This window comes from Stenella coeruleoalba, assembly GCF_951394435.1.
Source record: "Stenella coeruleoalba genome assembly, chromosome: 19".
Classification (NCBI taxonomy): Eukaryota; Metazoa; Chordata; class Mammalia; order Artiodactyla; family Delphinidae; genus Stenella; species Stenella coeruleoalba.
In genome coordinates, this window is record NC_137165.1 from 21,182,649 (window position 1) to 21,202,678 (window position 20,030).

Sequence of the window (20,030 nt, forward strand, 5' to 3'; positions counted from 1 at the left end):
GTTTTGAGGATACACCGTGTATAAGTATTGGTGGTCCTGCGCAGGACGCCATGCAGAATGCCATGAGTTAGAAGCTGGAGGACGGAAAGCTTAGAGATGCTTGAGGGACGTCCTTAACCTATGTGAAATGTTGGAGGTAAGTCGGCTTTATAAACCGTGCTGATGCTTGTATAATCCAGGCGGTTAGGGTTTAGTAGGGAGGGTCGTTCACTGACTGAATTAAACTGTCGCTTATTGAGCCGCCTTCTGTGTCCCAGGCATCATTCTGAGTGTAATGGATGCAAAGGCCAGTAAGAGGAAGTCCTGGTTCTTTAGGAGCTCTGCGTAATGGGGCTGGTGGGAGAGACGGGAGGTGGGGGACGTGAATGGGTGAATAATTGGCGTGTGATGCGTACTGTGGTGGGAAAAAGTGCTGTGGGAGTCAGGAGGGGATGACTGAGGGAGTTAGGGACCACTTAACAGAAAAGGTGACGTTTGAACAAGGTTTTAGAACTACAGACTTTCTCCAGATTGAAAGGGGTAGAGAAGGCGCTACCTGCCCATGGCCTGGAGAAAAATGAAATTAAACCTTGTATTTAGCTGGTAGTGGAAAAATATAAATCTGGTAATCAGACCTCAGTTTCTCTTTCCAGCATTGCTGTTATTTTGCTATGGACCTTTGTCAAATCCTAGCCTCCCTGGGTCTTGGACTCTTTAGCAGACTCTTGTATAAATTTTTTTATGACTATACTTTTCATCTTTGTTGGCAGCAGAATTGTAAATCAAATTGTATGTTAAATGAACTGGAGTTTACTTTATAAAGGATTTTAGGAGAAAATCTTTTCTAAAGATTTTGCTTTAGAACTAGATTATAAATCCCTTCACAGACATCCCTGAGATTTTATCATGCATGGTGTTTGGACTCACTAAAACAAGAAATGTTTTTGAACTGTAAACGCTTCTCCACTCTACTCTGCATTTCAAAAATTTTAAAAAAGCACCTCCAAAACAAAACTTGTTCAAGTTTGCATTTTTGTACAGCAGAGTTGCTTGAGGTGAATAGTAGAAGATCAAATATTGAAAGCCCACGGTTGCAACTTATCTAAAAAGAAGTCTTTTCTTCTCATGGGCAAACCTAAGTTTTCTTGGATGTGAAAATAGGGTGTTGGGCTGCTCTTAGATAATACAAGGAGGTGAAAAGCAATGATGCAATGATGAGTGAAGTACAGTCTGACCTGGTATTGCCATTGCTTCAGTGTTGGCATTGACCAGGGTATGACCCCTTAATCTTCTCTCTGAGCTGATTCTGGTTGTGGTTTTTCCACATTGGTAATGTTTTAGCCTATTAGGATACTGGTTTTATTATGTGTAAGAGTGTTTAATATTCTTTTGAATTACTGATACTTTTCTGCTTTTCTTTGTAGGTTGAGGTGAAAAATATGGCTTTGATGTCTTCATGGAAAACTGCATTATTTCAATCCTGAATCTGGTTCGGTTCCCTTATTGACTTATTACTATATTAAAAATGTTTATTTAGCAGTGATTGTAAAATGAAAGTAATTAACATGTACATGTTTTTTGGGGGGGAGACTAAGGGGAAACAGGTGTTCAGCCTAGAAAAACATTTCTCATTGGATTTCCTGTGAAGTCAGTGTGTCTTGGGTTTAACTTTGAAACAAATTAAAAAATTTTTAAATTAAAAAAAAAGTTTACTTAACTATGCTATTTGTTCTGGTAAAACCTTGTGGTTTAATAAGAATTTTTGCAAATATCCATTATATTCTTCTCTTGGTACATAAAAGTGTTAATATTTTAAAATCTATAGGACATTCTATTTCAAAATTTAGTTCTATTATCTTAGTGCTGTCAGAAAATGTGCTTTGAATTGCTACAATGAGTTGTATTGGACAACACCTGTCTCAGCAGAGGCACTTAAAAATCATTTTCATCCTTCCTCTTGTAGTAATGATTTTTTTTTTTTAACCCGTATGTTTTTAACCTGTATGTTTAACCCTGCCAATCCAGTGGCAACTTAAGTGTTTGTGCAGTATTTCACTTGAGAAATAAGGTATTTCACTCAAGATTGAAGTCTTGCTGTTGGAGAATAGGATTTCTCTCCAATATTGGATTAGCAAAAAAAGCAAAATGTTAATACAGAATGCCTCAAAAAATCAAAGGTAGGGGCTTCCCTGGTGGCGCAGTGGTTGAGAGTCTGCCTGCCGATGTAGGGGACACGGGTTCGTGCCCCGGTCCGGGAAGATCCCACATGCCACAGAGCGGCTGGGCCCGTGAGCCATGGCCGCTGAGCCTGTGCTCTGCAACGGGAGAGGCCACAACAGTGAGAGGCCCGCGTACCGCAAAAAAAAAAAAAAAAGTCAAAGGTGGCCTGAATGAAAAATTTAAATACCTCGACTAATCTTTCAGTTTCCACATAATCATGACATGGAACAGCTCTTTGCCAAAAAACATTTATTCTTAAAATTTACTTAAGCGTTTCGTAGAAACTTTAGTAATAGCCAGAATAATTTATGTCAGCTTAGCAAACTCTTAACAGCAAGCAGAAAGAGCTTATGAAAAGATCCTGTCTTTACACAGTCATAGTTAGGGCAGTATTTTACTTCATCTCTTCACTAATAGCTTTGCTTTCACACTGAAGTCTTCAGACTATTCTGTATATACATTCAACCCCTATTTTCCTGTAACCAGTTTCCCAAGGAAGATATGTGTGGTTCACAAAGGGATCTTTAAAAGGTGATAAACTATAGCAAATGTTACTTAACAAATGAGTCTCAGCATATGGAAGGAGAAAGTGTTTCTAAGTATTTCTATAAAAAGCATGTCCGTGGTAGGGGTAGTGGGGTGGTGGTGGGATGAACTGGGAGACTGGGATTGACATGTATACACTGATGTGTATAAAAGCGATAATTAATAAGAACCTGCTGTATTAAAAAAATAAATAAAATAAAATAAAGCAGGTCCATATTTCATACTGTTTGCAAACCGATAAAACCTATTCCTCATAGGCAGATAAATGCTTTCCTTTCTCAAAAGGCCTGCTTCCCCTTCACTACCCACTCTACGAGGTCTAACTTGGGTTTTTCCTGAGAGCTTCTATACCTCTTGTCCTTTAAGGAAGGGGACAGGAAAAGCTTCTGTGCCGAGTACCCTCTTTGATCACCTTCTCTATGCTGACCCTCACATCCCCTGCCAGTCCTGATTCTCTCACTCTGACCAGCTCGGTCAACTCTAAGTAGAGGTGTCTAGGGAGCAAGCTAAAAGGTTAAGATCAACGAGTACATCCTTTTAAAGAAATCCATGTGGCTGTTTAAAGTTCATACAATTATTAATTGAGGATGATTAAACAATGCTATTTACTGTGCGGAAAACCAGCCCTCTGGCCTTATAGCGCAGTCATTTCGTTGTGAGACAAGGTGCTAATCCCTTTCAGTTCTCAGGGGAGTACAGTTTAATCAGATGCTGTACTTGTGTTGGATAACCTGTGATGGGACAAGCTCGGTGACTCTTCACGTAATTAAACACACAGCGATAACAAAACACATAGCCAGAGGTGGCGAGAACGGTGTCATTCACCCGGTTTTTACGACACAGTGGGCACACAGTCTTCATTTGGGGCAACAGGGGAGAATCAGAATTGTAGTCTAGATGGACCGGTGGTGGTGGAGTAGGCAGGGCAGTCAATGACTTGATGGTTTCTTGGTTTCCGGATGAATACCACCACTCAAGGAACTGCAGGAAGAATACACCCACCGAAAGGCCAGTAGAGAGGCATGAGGCGGCACCTCCCACGGCTTGCTTCAGAGCTGACTTTATCTTCTCGCCAACGCTGTTTGGAGAACAGAACAGGGAGGCAAAAGGAGAAACTGTTTATTTAGGTACAATCACAGAAAAACTAATACGCGTGTAATTCTTACACTTTTCATTAGAATCGTTGATTCAGCTTGGGGATTGAATAGTTGCTGGACTGGCGTTTTCTCTTGTAAGTGTCTATTCGAAACAATTCCTCTTTCTGACCTACCGTATTTTAGGAGTTCTAGGAGCTAAGCTTTGTTTTTAATGACTAGGGCTTTGTTGCTTTGTGTTTTGAGAAAGAAATTAATGAGCCATTGATTATATAGACCTTTTATGGGGGTGGAAGATAGTATATCCAGAAAAAGAAATAACTCACTTAAAAAACAACTCAGCAGTACTGAGGAATATATTTGAACTTGTCAGAGAACACAGACACTAGGAGCGGGATAGCACCATGGTTAAGAGCAGTCTTTAGAATTGTATTGATCTGGCTTGAATCTCAGCTCTGCCGCCTATTAGCTGTGTGGCCTTGGCAAGGTACTCAAATGTTAGAACTTAGTTTCCTCAACTGTTAAATGGTGCTAATGCATTTATTTCATTGAGCTGTGATGAGGATTGAGATAATATATGTAAACACCTAGCACAGGGCCTGGTACATAGCAAGTGTGTGCAAAAATGTAGCCAGTATGATGAGGAATTTTACCAGGATGGAAATCCTTGTTTTATGGACACAAGAATTTTTCGATGATTTTATGAAATACCCCAAAGTGGACTGAAGGGGGTAAATTTCATAAAATTGGGATAAGATTTTAGGATTTATTAATCAAATATGTTGGGGAAATGTTAAGCCTTACCTCCCAGCTGGTTGCTGCATCATGCTGGCTTCGGCTGGTTTGTGCTCCAGAGCTTGTATATCCTGAACTGTAAGTCGACCTAGCCGAACCCCAGCCAGACTCAGCAGTGGTGAGTGATGCTGAGCCTTTCCTAGGATGTAGCGAAGCTGCTGTACAAGAAACCAGCCTTCCCAGGCCATGTTAACAAATGGGTAGGCTGCCAAAAAGGCTCTGTAAAATCGTTTCCAGCGGGAAGTAGGGGGATGGATGGAATATTCATCCTCTTCTCTCAGGCTAGAAATCAGCTTCTCCAGCTTCACTTTCAGATAGGGAAGAAGAACCAGGAAGATAACTGACTTCCAAAGCTGCTTCTTTGGGAGACCAGCACTGGCCAATCTCTGAAGCTTGTGTGTGTCTCCCATTACGATCCTCTTTAAGCCATAAAAGTTTTCAGAAAACGAGGCGCTGGTTTTAGACAGATAATGTTGCTGGAGCAGAAGATCTAGCAGGGTGAAGATTTCATCAAACCACTTCCACAAGAAGCCGTAGCGGGCAGGATTTGATTCTGCAAGAACCTAAAGCAAAATAAATAAATGAAATTCATTCCATTACACAGCTACTATGCCTTGTATTTATATTTCCTTTTTTTCCATCTGAATTTCCACACTTTTCTTTCTGGGTCTACCTTAACCTGCCTTTAGTGCTAGGTATTCAGTACACATAACAAGAGACTCCATAACCATTAAATCATGTGATGTGCATTATATGCTAATTGGTTATTTCAAAACTTAGGCCAAGAAATAAATTCAGATTATTGGCTTGGTTTTTACCCGGACGTTCCTAAAACTTTTCAGAGAATTAAATCCTTACCTTGACCACATGATGAAGAGCAGGTCTCACTGCTGTCATTAAACTGTCCTGTGCTACCACCTCAAAGATGGATGGCTGGTCATCCACCGAAGCAGTTGTGATGTGAGCCCCGTGCTCAGCCATAGTTTCGTGTGTGCACTGGGTTTTACTTTGCCCACAAACTCTCTAGTAAGCATGAACTTTCTGGGGGTGCCAGATGGGTGATATTTTACAGGAACTGGGCAAAAAAGACCTCTTCCGGAGGCAGAGGGGAGGGGTCTCAAGGGAAGGTGAAGAATGAAGTCAACGCGGACACCCACGTTAGGGAAGTAGTGTGTGGGAGAGGTGAGTTGATTAATGCTGCACCTCACAGGGAAAAGCGTGACTATGGGGGGACAGGTACGGCGAAGGAGCGCTGGCCTCTCGAGCGGCAGTCCTGGAGGCGGCCAATCACGGACTCCCAATCCGGAGGGCTCAAAAGCCAGGCGGCTCTGAGGGATCGAAGGTGCCAGTGCAGGCCGGCCCCAACGGCCTGGCTCAGCTGTGGGCTGTGCAATCCCGCCGCCCGCGCCAGTCCTTGCGAGCTGACCCCAGGCGAGGGGCGAGGAACCCGCGACGCCGCGTTTAAAAGGAGGTCTCGGCTTTCTGTCAGAAGCCGCAACCGGAAATAGAAGCCGCTTGGAGCCCGATGGCCGTGGAGAGGCGCTCTAGCCCCGAACGCGGCCCCGCGACCGGAACTAGAGAACTCTATGATCTCACAGGGACTTCCGCTTCCGCCCCCAGCGGGCTCGGTTGGAGAGGAGTTTTCCGCTGGTAGGTTTTACTTTTCTTAGCTGGTTTTGCATCGCTGTGTTGTTGGAAAGCCACGGCTCTGATATCTCTCTACAGAGTCATTTTGGCAAGGTGTTGGGTCGCCGCACTGACGTCTGGCGCCCGGAGCCAGAGCTCGGCCTGTTGCTGAGGCCTTTGTTCCCTGGGGCGATAGAGAGAGGCGAGGGACCCAAGGGAATGTGGAGATGGAAGGCTCACTTTGCTTGCGGCGGGGGTGGTGGCTCACTATTTTTGCCGCCTTCGGGAAGGATTTGAAGCGACAAAGCCGAGATAGAAGGCTTAGCCTTATGGCTGCCAATTATTAACAAAAAAAAAATTTCCTGCTGTTGTTCAGAATTTGGGACGATTTTTTTCATTCAAGCTGGTACCTTAATTGTCTTCTAGGTTAGGTTACGTTCAAGCAGAACTCTAGGCACTTGCAACACTAAATGAAAATGGTTCCTACCCTCGAACACGGTAGGATGCGTCACATTAGCGATATGAATACAGTGCTAAAACGGAGTGATGCTGTTGAATTCTAACTCGCATGAAATGGGGAGGCTTGGCAGACAAGGTACTTTTCATTGTATACCAAAGTAAATGTAATTAACCTGACCTTTTGCAAACTACTTTTACATGTTATGCAATTGCCTTGAGTAGCTGCAGGTTTACTGAATTTGGATAATAGTTAAAGTTCATCTCCTCTCTCTCCAACCTCTCCCCTCAACCCCTGGGCTAAATAGCTAGAAGTAGAAGTTTGCTTACTTTATACCATAGAGGACGTTATGGTATAAAGACAGTTAATTGTTTCACATAATGAGAACGCTGGAACAAGGTTTGGGTTTAGTTGTTTCAATAGGAGAAATAAAATCTTGCAAATTAACCTTAATTGTGGTTCCAAAAAGTGTTTCAGGGAATTCCCTGGCGGTCCAGTGGTTAGGACACTGTGCTTCCACTGCAGGATGCATGGCTTGGATCCCTGGCCAGGGGAACTAAGATCCTGCATGCAGCGTGGCCAAAAAAAAAAAAAAAAAGTGTTTTATAGTCTGATTGGATACCTGCTGGAGAAAGTCACATTGATGGAAGATTTTACCTTACAGAGTTTTAAGGAGTAGAGATAATGTATCTACATAAAACACCTAGCTGTAGCTTCTTGGTCAGTGGTATCTCTTACAGAGAAGCTTTTCTTAAGTGAACAGCAAAAAGACAAAGTTGAGAAATAGCATCACCTAAGACGAGTGGGAAGTTAGTTAAACATTGGAATCAGGGTTCTTTGGTTACAAGCAACAGAAAACAGGCTAATTTAAACTAAAAAATTTATTAGAAGAATATGGAGTAGCTAACAAAATAAGGAAAACCAACTCTGAGGGAACAGGAATTACACAGGTCCTACTGGATGTTTCTAGCAAGAATTAGCAAAGGGTCATACAGGCATCGCTGTTGCAATGAACGAGCTTCAACAAATTTCTGTCACTGTACTTATGATTCAGATCCCTATTGACTGACCTTGGTTCAGATTTCATCTCCACTCGCTGTTTCACTCTTAGCCAGAAGAGTGCAAGACACCTTAATAGTCCTTTGAGAATATTCCAAAAGTAAACTGATGTTGTTATGTGAGAAAAAAGGCAGTCAGAAATAACAATGTCAATTATTACAGCCAATAAATAATAAACACCTCATCACAAATCCCACTCCCAGGTTTATGGTGTAATAAGCAAGACAGAAATTGATTGCACTTATGTTAAAAGGTGTGAAGAGCCATCAGATAGGTTAATATGGTGAGTTTAGAGGAAGAGACAATAAGAGCTGGGAGAAATGAGGCCGTTCAAACTAGCTTAAACAGAAGCTATATTGGCCTTTGTAACCAAGGGGAAGATCGTTTTTAACCTCACGTTTTATCTCAGCTTCTTTCTGCCAGTTGCTTTCTAATACAGCGATGTAACCTGGTATCTCCTGCATCTTATATCAGGACCAGATGTCCACTGAGAAGGTTTTGTGGATTAGGTGGACCTCAAAAGATGAGTACATTTGGAGAAAGTCAAATTGTTTGCTTTAAATATAGAGAGGAAAATAGACCAATAATACATAGTCTATACTGTTGACCATAATATAGAGGCTCTTAAATGCTAGTTTTAGTACTTTGCTTGTGGACATTCATTCATTTATTCCTGAATAATTTACTTATTCATTTATTACTGAATACATCCTGTGCGCCAAGCATTATGCTAGGTGCTGGGTAGACAGTAGTAATAAAAACAGACTTGGTATCTGCCCTCATGGAATTTACAGTCTAGTTGGGGAGAGAGATACTAAACAAGTAAAGAGACTAATATATAATTTACAAATGGAATAAGAGGGCTATGATGGGGGTGGCAGTGGGGCCTGGGAGAGAAGAACCTTTTAGACTGGGTAATCAGGGAGTGCCTTTATGAGATTACAATTAAAGTGAGACCTAAATTATAAGCCAGCCAGGCCTGTGTGGAGTTGGGGAAAACGAGTATTAGGTAGGAGGAGCGGTAGTTGTGAAGGCCCTAGGATGGGAAAGAGCTTGGCCTATTTGAGAGCTGCAAAAGCTAACAAGAGGTGAAATGAAGAGGAAATGAAGAGTGACTGAAAAGGATAAAATGATATTAAGAGAGGTAGACAGGAGCCTAACCACTCATAGGCCATGGGAAGGAAACTGGATTTTAGTCAAAGTATAATGGGAGGTCATTGAAGGATTTATACACCGGAGTCATGACCAGGTTTATATTTTTAAGATGACCCCTTAGTGGTTATGTGGTTACATTTACTTTGTGAAAATTCATCAAGCTTTATATTTTTGGTGTGTACTTTTTGGAATGTTAGTTTATACTTCAAAAAAAAAGTGAAACAAAAATCTGGCTGCTGTATGAATAATGGTTGGGAAGAGAGTTGAGGTTTCTAGTAGTTGAGGCAAGAGGCGATGGTGGCTTGGAATAATGAGGTGAATAGAAGGGATTGGATGAATTTGAAATATGTTTTGAAGGTAGGATTGACAACTTGGAGATGGAATGAATGTGGCAGTTAAGGGAGAGAGAAATCAAGAATGACCCCCAGATTTCTGGCTAGTAATTTCTGGCAGTGTAATTTGTTCAAATAATTGCAATCATAGCAAATATTTACACAGTCCATACTATGTGCAGGCATAGTTCTAAGTGCTTTACGTACACTAATTCACTTCATCCTTGTAATAATATTATGATTGGATATTAGTATTTCTCCCATTTTGTAGATGAGAAAACTAAAGAGCAAAGAAATGGGGAAAACTGGGAGAAGGATAGGTTCTGTACCAATTAGGAAATGAGGAGCTGTTGAAAGTTTCTGAACCGGGGAGAGGTATGAATCAAAGATTTTTCTGGTGGCATCTCTACAAAATCCACCTCTGTCTTCTGTGAGTTGTACCTGGAACCACAGTTTTTAAACACCTCCCCCAATACTCTTATGATTTGCTTAATTTGGGTGGGCCATACGTGCAGACTTACGATCAGTGCGGTTAGCAATTTGGTGGTGAAATTTGGGGACTAGGTCAAGGCTAGAGATAGATATTTTGGAGTCATATGGGTAGGAAAAATGATTGAACCCATGGTATTGCTAAAGGGTTAGTGTAAAGAAAATGTATGAATATAGAACTTAAAAATAAAATGCTTGCTACTTTCTCCCTCAGACACCATCCTATATCTCTTCTCTTTCAGCTATACTTTCTTATGGAGTTATCTGTTTTCATTTCCTTACCTCCCATTTATCTTCACAGTTCTTCAGCATGGCTTTTGCCTTCATTATCTCTGCTGATGGTCTCAGCAATGACATCGAAGACCTTTGTGCTGCTAAATCCTTGGACACTTTTCGGCCCTTCCTCCTTTTCTCTCTAGCAACTGTTGTTGTTGACCACTCACTCATACATTTATCCATTCAACAAACTTTGGGGAGGGGGCGGCTAGGCCTCAGAGATATAGTATATAGGTCCTATACTTTCATAGAACTCTAAAAACGTCCTAAATGATTATGACCACCAGCTTTTCCTTCTGCCTCTCTACTTCTCAGTCCCCTTTGCACTTTGGTTTCCCAACTTCTGCCTCAGGCTCTCATTCTTCACATTCCTCTTCTTCTTTTTTTGGTTAAAGACTTTATTATTACTTAGAGCAGTTTTAGGTGGGAAGTTTTCGTTTTGAGGGGAAGGTACAGAGATATCTAGGTCTTGGTTTCTGAAAGGAACTTACTTTTGTGTAAGCACGCCTGTTACATGCTGGGCGCCTTACCTACTTTAAGCTTCACAAGCTGGAGAGAGTTATATCACTGGATTTATTTCACAAGTAAGACTAAGGTTGAGGAGACGTTAAGTAACTTTCCTAATCACATTCAGGACAGGGATTCGATCTCAGATGGATTCAAACTCAGATCTGAGGCCATGTCAACCTCTTTTCCTTGCACCACTCTCCTCCAGTCCCACTGCCCTTGTATGGTCTTGGGCTGGATCACCATTGTCCACATTCCTGAACTGGCCAGGGAAATTAGCTGGGTTTTTTTGTTTGTGTTGTTTTTAAGAAAACAGGATGTTTCACTAGCCCTATGTGTAAGTTTTTAGAGAACTCCTGTGCGAGGAAACAAATCCAGGGAATGTCAGCTTGTTCAATAGATCCGTTCCGATCGTCAGTGAACTTCCTCGAGGCCCGGACCTCAGGTCACTCCCCGACTGCGCAAAATTTTTCCGTCTCCAAGGCGACCAAGATGCCCGCCTTTCTGGTTCTCCTGCGCGCGCGCGCGCGCGCGCGCGCGCGCGCCTGAATGACGTCACACGGCGAGGCCGTCTGACATCACACGGCGAGGCCGTCTGACGTCAGAGTTTCCTGTCCACCATGTTTGTCCCTGGCAAAGTGGGTTTTGCGCAGTGGCTTAGACCTGGAGAAGGAGTCGTGGCGGGCAGGAAACCATTACAGCACTGCTCTCTGGCTGCTGCTGCCACCCCTGCCCTTGCCTCCGGTGAGTTCAGGGCGGCTAACTTTGGGGTGTGTCCCTCTTTTGGGGAAGGGAGCCACGCTTGGTTGGAGACGGGCGGAGGAGAGCAATCTTAGGAGCGTGACCGTTGAAGATGGAGTGAGCCGTCGGGTGTGACCGTTATGAGGAAGAGGGTTGGAGAAAGGGACTCCACCGCTGGAGCGGGGTGAGGGAATCCGCGGGGTGGCAACTGGGAGTTGGGGGGCACTGGGGAAAAGATGTTCGAAGTGGGGGGTTAGGAGGGCCAGAGGCCAGGGGTGTGGCCGGTAGAGACTGGAGGCCGAGGGGAGAACCTTCTTCCCGGTTTGGCGTCGTTCACTGAGAGGCTGGGACGTGTCCAGGTACCAGAAGGGGAAAGGGGTTCCCCCAGAGTTTTGCTCATAGGTGGGCAGACCTCACCCGTCTTCTGTAATTTGAGGTTGAGACACCTCTCCCTCACCTCGTAATGGAGGAACATATCCCTAGAATCTTGACCACCTGGGGAAAAAAGAGGAATTCCTGACATTGGAGAACGGGAAGAGAAACCTCCAGAATTGACCCGTTGTGAGAGAGGGGGAAGCCGGTGGGAGTAAATCTTAGCCCGGAGTTTTTTCTTTCTGGTCTTAGAAGGAGTGGTCTGGTTTGAGGAAAGACTGTAGATTAAGACAGAGGTAAAGAAACTGGAACTTCCTGTTATTCCATATTCTTTGAATCCAAAGAATTGATTCATGCTCTTTGTTTTCAGAGCACTGAAAACAGTGCCCATTTGCGGGGCAGACTTTTTTTCAACTCACCTGGCTGCTTCATTATGAAGCAGTGTGAATAAAGTGTGAATGCTTCATTAAACTTTGACTTTTAAGAAGTGTTTTTTAAATGCCAAACACTGTTATAATCATGTGGTTTAAAAGAGAAAGTAAAGAAAACTCAGTAAGTTTAGAAAAGGAAGAATGACAAAGGAAGTGGTCTCAGTGAGGAACAATTTAAATTATTAATCACCTCCCTGGTATAATTCTGTTGCTTAGCCTCAGGGTACACTTACAGAGTCATAATAGAAAACAGCAGATGAAGGAGATGCAGCTGTACAAGAAAACGTGTAACACATTCCAATGATGACTAAGCGTGGTGGTAAGATGAGAACTGTTTGCAGGTATCTTAGTAGTTTTAAACTCCCAAAGAAGCAGAAAGTATAGTGTGTTCTGCAAATAACCTCACTGAAAATTGGGTGGTAAAGGTAATACAAAGCTAACATTCTGTGACTTAAGAGACTCAAGAAAGTCCAGTTCTTCCATCTTTTCTTTTTCTTCTTTGACACACCCGTATTTTAAAATATTACGAACCAAGCTGAACAGGGAACGAATCAGGTAGGACGCATTTTCGTTTCTTCCTTCTTTTCTCTCCTTCCAGGCCTAAGTTTTCCAGAGTTTATTTCAGTTAAGAATTGGATGTAAAACTTTTGAGCTTTTTTCTTACCGGATAATATTAACATATTATTTTGTGGTCATTTTTAAATGGAAATTGCAGGTGTGTCTGTTGTAATGAGTTGTCTGCTGTCATTTCTTAGGCAATAAATGATACCTGAAGATGCCATTGTCTTTGCATTATTGAAATATCTGATTAGCACCTCTCACCCTTGTAATGAAAGATTGCTGAGATGACCTTTCTGCTTTATAATTTGGTCAACTCTTCACTTTTTCCCTACTAGCACCAACTGTGTAAAGTCCTACTTTATGCGAAGAGGGGATTTAGTGGCCTCGCCAACTCTAATTTAGCTGCCATTTCCCAGAGAGCCATTTGAAATTAAGACCCTATTAATTTTTTTCTGGCCTTATTCTCTTTACGGGCACCGGAAGGAGGGAGGAATAGTTGAGAAGGGACTTTTACAAGCTATATTTAGTAGAAACTAGGTTATGTTAAATCTAGATGTATAATCCTGTACAGGGAGACCTTTTCTGAAATGCAGTGACATACTCTGGGCTAGGAAAGTTAGAGTGATTGTGCTTTTGACTGTGGCAGCGTTATTATTATTATTTTTTAACAATGTCCTGAGGTCATACCTCAGGTCCTCAGAACAGCCGGTGACTCCTCTAGTTTGATCTGCTAAAAAGGTAGTGTGAATTCCAGCTCCATGATGGCTTGGCTTTGCCCTGGGACTCTCCTGAGGAATAAATTCTCCCCCAGCTCCCAGAAGGAACTTGATTTTTGAGGCTCTTCAGCAAATACTTGACTTATTCTTTGAACTCTATCTTGGCTGCTTTTTCTTTGGCTTCTAAAGCCAAAAAACAGCTTTTTTTTTTTTTTTTTTTTTTTTTTTTGGTGTACACGGACCTCTCACTGTTGTGGCCTCTCCCGTTGCGGAGCACAGGCTCCGGATGCGCAGGCTCAGTGGCCATGGCTCATGGGCCCAGCCGCTCCGCGGCATGTGGGATCCTCCCGGACCGGGGCACGCACCCATGTCCCCTGCATTGGCAGGCGGACTCTCAGCCACTGCGCCACCAGGGAAGCCCCAGACAACAGTTTTCACCATCTTATGTTTTAGAGAATCTGACCATATTCATCTCTGGTGTGTGATTAAGAGTGTCTCATTAAAACAACAACAACAACAACAAAAACAACAAAAAAACAGTGTCTCATTTAAAAATATATACAGGGACTTCCCTGATGGTGCAGTGGTTAAGAATCCGCCTGCCAATGCAGGGGACATGGGGTTTGATCCCTGGTCTGGGAAGATTCCACATGCCACGGAGCAACTAAGCCCGTGCGCCACAACTACTGGCCCCACGCGTTGCAGCTGTTGAAGCCCACGTGCTCTGGGGCCATGTGCTGCAACTGCTGAGCCTGCATCCTGCAACTAATGAAGCCCGCGCACAGCAACGCAGAGTAGCCCCCGCTCGCCACAACTGGAGAAAGCCCACGTGCAGCAACGAAGACTCAACGCAGCCAAAAAATGCATACATATGCAATTTTTTGAGGTGAAATTCACATAACATAAAATTAACCATTTTAGAGTGAGCAGTTTGGTGGCATTTGGTACATTCACAGTGTTGTGCAACCCCGACTCTTCTCATTTCTTTTTGTCTAGGCTGGTTTATTTTTATTTTGGGGGAGTTTCTTTTGGCTTAAGTCAGGAACTGACATGATAAAATGTTGCTCTGCCAATATGTGTAAGGGATATTTCATTACTGTTGTGTAGGACAGTGCGAGATAAGAGAGTGGTGTGTTTCTCCTTTCTCTTCAAAAGCAGGGGTTCTTAATTTAGGGTCTAAGATCATGTACTTGATTCTCTCCTCTTCCCTGAAATTTTGTGGGCTGGTACATTATTCTCTAGTAAGAACTTAGTGCTCACAATGTAAAAGGACAGAAATCTAGTCCTCGATGATGAAATTTGTTAGGGGAAGTAATGAAATGTGTGGGTCACTAATAAAGGTACGATTTAAGACTAGGTTAATTTAATGTTTAACAGATCATGCTGAAATTTTCTGTTAAAAATTTAATATATGTGAATGTGTATGAGAGCTTTAGAAAACAGAACGATTTTGGTGCCCTTTTTCAAAGAAACAGTGAGAAATTCCAAGCAGCTTTTGTCTTTAAATGTTAAGCAAGTTTTAACTTTTGATGATCCCAAAGGATTAGAGTGGTGTAACAACATCCTGGATAGACTATAATGGCCTTGAGCTGTGGCCCTCCTGTCAGGCTCTAGTACTGTAATCATTTCTGTATACTGGTTTTCCTCTTTGTATATATAAGTTCTTAGATGATAACTTCACATTTATTCCAGGTCATTTTTTTATTAATTAATTAATTAATGGCTGTGTTGGGTCTTCGTTGTTGTGCGTGGGCTTTCTCTAGTTGCGGTGTGTGTGGGCTTCTCATTGCAGTGGCTTCTCTTGTTGCGGAGCACGGGCTCTAGGCTTGTGGGCTTCAGTAGTTGTGGCATGTGGGCTCAGTAGTTGTGGCTCACAGGCTCAGTAGTTGTGGCACACGGGCTTAATTGCTCCGTGGCATGTGGAATCTTCCTGGACCAGGGCTCAAACCCACATCCCCTGCATTGGCAGGCGGATCCTTAACCACTGCACCACCAGGGAAGTCCCTCTTCCAGGTCTTTTATGTGAAGGACTCCTTTCTTCAGTTCGCCTACTTCACATTTAGTTTACACTGTGAATGGATTAAGTGATGAAATGGATTAAAAGATTATAATTCTTTGAATTTTAGCTAGAAAAGACATTGTGAAAATACTGCATAAGACAAGCCTCTGTTACAGGCTCACTTTAAGTTATAACAAATAGTGTCAAATCAGAAATTTCTGTGTTCTATAATGATTTGTGTGAGTTCTAGCTCACTTCTTTTAACAAGGTAAATTCAGTGAAATTCTTGTACAACCTAAAAGCACTATTGTATAAGGATCAGTACTATAAACATTAAGTAGCTCCTTGGAAAGATAACAGATGAGTCTAATTTCCCTTAAATAGTCCAAGTAGTACATTTTAGAGAACAAACTAGAGCCAACCTTTTTTCATTATTTTATGATTTTCTGGCTTTTTTCCTTAATTGCATTGATTTGTTGAGGGCTTAGGTCTTTTTTCTCAGATCCATAATTACCATTGTTTGTGGAGGTATTATTGCTCAAGTTTGCCAAATATATTATCATTCATGTTGTTTTGACCAGAAAATAATGAGTAGGTGCCAGGGCATCTGTCCAAAATTTGGTGATAAGTATTATTAATGATGGTGGTCAGTAAGAAGATAATCATTTTTTAACAATTTATTTATTTGGTTGTGTCGGGTCTTAGTTGTGGCAGGCAGGCTCCTTAGTTGAGGCTTGCTGGCTCCTTAGTTGTGTCATGCGAACTCTTAGTTGCGGCACGCATGTGGGATCTAGTCGTACCAGGGATCGAACCTGGGCCACCTGCTTTGGGAGCGCAGAGTCTTAACCACTGTGCCACCAGGGAAATCCCAGAAGATACTCATTTTTGAGTGCAGCAGGAATATTATTAAAAGAAAGTTTTAATGTATTTAAAGAAGTCAAGTACATTGGACAAAATCTTAGAGTTTCTCAAATCAGAAAACATTGTCTCATTATTTGGGGAGAAGTGTGATCAGTCCATGCTGTTTTCATTTTACCAATGGAGACTTATGTCAACTGGATTAATTCTGGAAATAGGAACAGAAAAGTTAAATTGAAGCTGGGATCCATGTTCTTTTAAGTTTTAACACCAGTTCTGATCCTCTTTAGCACTCAGTGTGACTGAACAAATATCTCAGTTTTTTGCATTGTTTTTAACTGTAAACTGATATTTTTTGTTTTGGGAAATACTCGGGGGAATTGTAGGTTGTTGGAAATATGAAAACCATAATTTAAAAAAAAATCCATGCATAACACCTCTCTAGATGTTTGCCTCTAGGTGTTTGTCATGAAAGAGTATTGTCCTACTAATCTAGGCTTTTCTTTTTTTTCTGAAAGAAATTCCTTTTATTGACAGTTGCATGTAATGGTGAAGAGGTTGATAAAATTTTTTTCTCTTTTCAGTTTTACTCTGTTTCAGAATATATGTCTTAGAGTGACTCCGTCTTGAGGCAGGGAAGTAAATCAGATTTGCTTTAACGGAAAGTAATGGGGAGATCTTTTGAAACAAACTTTTCTTTATTTTAAATATTGGAGTGACTAACTGAAGATGTATTTGTAAAAAGATGTAGCTTTAGGTCTTGGAGGCTCTGAGGAGATAATTGTGGATAAAATTATAAAACTATGATAGGTTCAGATTATCACTCTATTCCATTAGGCCTTTGGATTTTGTTCCAATTAGCTTTTGAGGCAAGGATTACATTCTTAATTATCCTTGCATCCCTTTGGATCACCAGTGATGGTGGTAAGGATGAAGATACTTTCTGAATGCAGAAATTCTTGTATATATGATCTTAAAATTAGTTGAATGCCTTGCTGGACATAAATAACTTGGTTAAAGGAATTCTCTTCTCTTGCTGTAGGTGCACATTAAAGATCCACAACCATGACTGACTCCAAGTACTTCACAACCAATAAAAAAGGTAAGTATGAGAACCTGATCACAGCCTTTTTTGAAGATTCTTCAAAAGTTGTGGTGTAAGATTGTTCCAGGTAGAATGCTCCTGACCTCTTCAGACATGTATGTCTTGGACCATCTCATTGGGGATATCCTACAGAAAAGTGTATTGAGTAAATTATTAAAGTATGGGTTTTTAAAGATACGGCTGTGGTGCACATCATTTTGACTTGAAGGTTTTAGTGAAAGGAAGAGATCCAAGATTGATCCATTGAAGATTGATAGATCTGAGGAGGGTAAAAGGAAGAAGCACATTTATTTTCTCTTTTTGAAAAAAATTGAGTGTAATTGGTTTACAATGTTGTGTTCATTTCTGGTGCACAGCAAAGTGATTCAGGTGTGTGTGTGTGTGTGTGTGTGTGTGTGTGTGTGTGTGTGTGTTACATATATATATTCTTTTTCAGATTCTTTCCCATTATAGGTTATTACAAGATATTGAATATAGTTCCCTGTGCTATACAGTAGGACCTTGTCGTTTGTTTAATATATACTAGTTTGTATCTGCTAATCCCAAGGTCCTGATTTATCCCTTCCTCCCCTCCTGTTTGGTAACCATAAGTTTATTTTCTCTGTCTGTGAGTGTTTCTGTTTTGTAAATAAGTCCATTTGTATCATTTTTTAGATTCCACGTATAAGTGATACCATATATTTGTCTTTCTTTGTTTGACTTACTTCACTTAGTATGGTAATCTCTGGGTCCATCCATGTTCCTGAAAATGGCAGTATTTCATTCTTTTTTATGGCTGAATAATACTCCATAGTATATATAAACCATATCTTCTTTATCCATTCATCTGTGGATGGACACTTAGGTTGCTTCCATGTCCTGACTATTGTAAATAGTGCTGCCGTGAACGTTGGGGTGCATGTATCTTTTCGAATTAGAATTTTCTCTGGATATATACCCAAGAGTGGGTTTGTTGGATCATATGGTAACTCTAGTTTTTTAAGGAACCTCCATACTGTTTTCCATAGTGGTTGCACCAAATTCTTTTATTTTTTACTTGGAAATAAACATTTTATTACAAGGAGTACTACTAAAGCAATACAGCAATAAAAAGTAAAAATGAAAGTTCCCTCCCTCCCTATTCCTGTTCCTGATGGAAACTCGGTATGTATCCTCAGTCTTTTCTATGCATGTATTAATACATATGATTTTTAAAATTTTTAACAAAAAATGATTATGCATGGAAATTTGATATTTTCTTATCCTTCCACACATGATGATTTCATACCATCATTTCTGAATTATGGCTGTGAAAAGGCATAATCTCAGTGTAATCATGAGGGAACACCCATGACAGCTGAGGGTGTTCTATAAAATGACTGGCCTGTACTTTTTTAAAACGTCATTATCATGAAAGACAAAGGCTGCCCAGCTGTTTCAAATTAAAGGAGACTAAAGAGACATGACAGTAAATGTAATGCATAATCCTGCATTGGATCATGGCCCAAGGAGGATGGGGGTAAAATTACTATAAAAGACTTTATCAAGATCTTTGAATAAGGTTTATAGATTAGATAATGACAATATATCACTGTTAGACTTCCTGATTTTCATCATTGTATTATAGCTATGTAACATAATTCCTTGTTCTTAGAAGTTATACACTGACATATTTAGAGCTAAAGAGACATGATGTCTACAGTTTACTTATTCAGTGAATCAGAAAAAAATGTATAAATATATTAAAAGTATGATAAAGCAAATGTGGCATAATGTTAGCAGATGGGGAATTTTGCAACTTTTCTTTAAGATTAAAATGATTTCAAAAGAAAAAGAAAATGGGAGGGCACACATAGTGGCCTGGAGCACCAGAAAATTTTCTAGAAAGCACAAGCATATTTCTGTCGTTTGGAGTTATTTAAGGGTAAACTTCTATTATAATACAGAAAACACCATAGAGAGTTGCTTAATTACATTAGCTACTAGTCCATGGCTTTCAGCCTTGCCTGCACATTGGAATTGCCCAGTGAAGTAAAAGACAATAGGTGATGTCCAGTCCTACCCCTGCAGATATCCTGATTTCTTTGGTGTGGGATATGGCCTAGACGTGGGTTTTTTTTAAAAAGCTCCCCAGAATTTTCTGATGTGTAGCCGAGATTGAGAACTGTTGCTAGCTGCTAGCAATGCTTGGTAGATTTGATTCAGGGGAAAAGGAGGGGGGAAGATAAGAATTTAATAAAGCTGTAGTATGTGTGAGATACCTTGCCTCTGTGCTCCTCCTTGGCTCCACCCAACTTCTTGCTGTTTTTACTGCTTATAGCGTACAAAAGCATTTAGCCCCTTGTCATTCATTTTCAGCTTTTTTTCTTATTCTCTTATCATTCTGAAATGTATTTATTTCTTCTGTTAACATTTTGTGTGCTTTGATGACCAGGATGTTTCTATAATAACACAAAAAGATGTAATTTTAAAACTCACCTGATTTTTCAAACCTTCACTTATAATGGGTCCTGGTAACCTTTTTTTAATTCAGGGATTTTTATAAAGGTTTGAGACTTACAGATGAATCATGGCTGGGTAAAGACCACATTTTAAAAAATGGATAGACTGTGTTCCTTTTACTTCCTGTAACACCCACCAGAACTGCCACTGGAGCATATTCTTTACGTTTATGCTGTTGGAGTTGGAATAATTTCAGTTATATCCTGTTTTGATTCTTCAGCTCCTGCTGCT

General features: G+C 41.0%; 2 protein-coding genes across 2 annotated transcripts in view; one reads left to right on the top strand and one right to left on the bottom strand.

Annotated features, from left to right (window-relative positions):
* Positions 1-3,043: 3,043 nt before the first annotated feature.
* LOC307176998 (peroxisome assembly protein 12) lies at positions 3,044-5,653 on the bottom strand. The gene is made up of 3 exons (XM_079903643.1): positions 5,493-5,653; positions 4,644-5,197; positions 3,044-3,823 (listed from the first exon to the last, which is right to left on the bottom strand). Exons 1-3 carry the CDS (start codon positions 5,613-5,615, stop codon positions 3,424-3,426), a joined length of 1,077 nt encoding a protein of 358 aa, XP_079759769.1. The 5' UTR covers positions 5,616-5,653; the 3' UTR covers positions 3,044-3,423.
* Positions 5,654-6,248: 595 nt separating this feature from the next.
* LOC307176997 (AP-2 complex subunit beta-like) overlaps positions 6,249-20,030 on the top strand; it is a 65,960-nt gene continuing 52,178 nt past the window's right edge. Inside the window, 2 exon segments of the mRNA XM_079903642.1 lie at positions 6,249-6,284; positions 17,256-17,315. Of these exon segments, the coding sequence (XP_079759768.1) occupies positions 17,279-17,315 (37 nt within the window). The 5' untranslated portion in view covers positions 6,249-6,284; positions 17,256-17,278.

What these genes read in the sequence shown, in the direction of transcription:
- LOC307176998 (XM_079903643.1), bottom strand. Translation starts at nt 5,615, where the DNA reads ATGGCTGAGCACGGGGCTCACATCACAACTGCTTCGGTGGATGACCAG. An exon ending in CTCTTCATCATGTGGTCAAG is followed by an intron (nt 5,198 to 5,492) that starts GTAAGGATTTAA and finishes ATTTTGCTTTAG; the next exon opens with GTTCTTGCAGAATCAAATCC. An exon ending in ATGCAGCAACCAGCTGGGAG is followed by an intron (nt 3,824 to 4,643) that starts GTAAGGCTTAAC and finishes TTCTCCAAACAG; the next exon opens with CGTTGGCGAGAAGATAAAGT.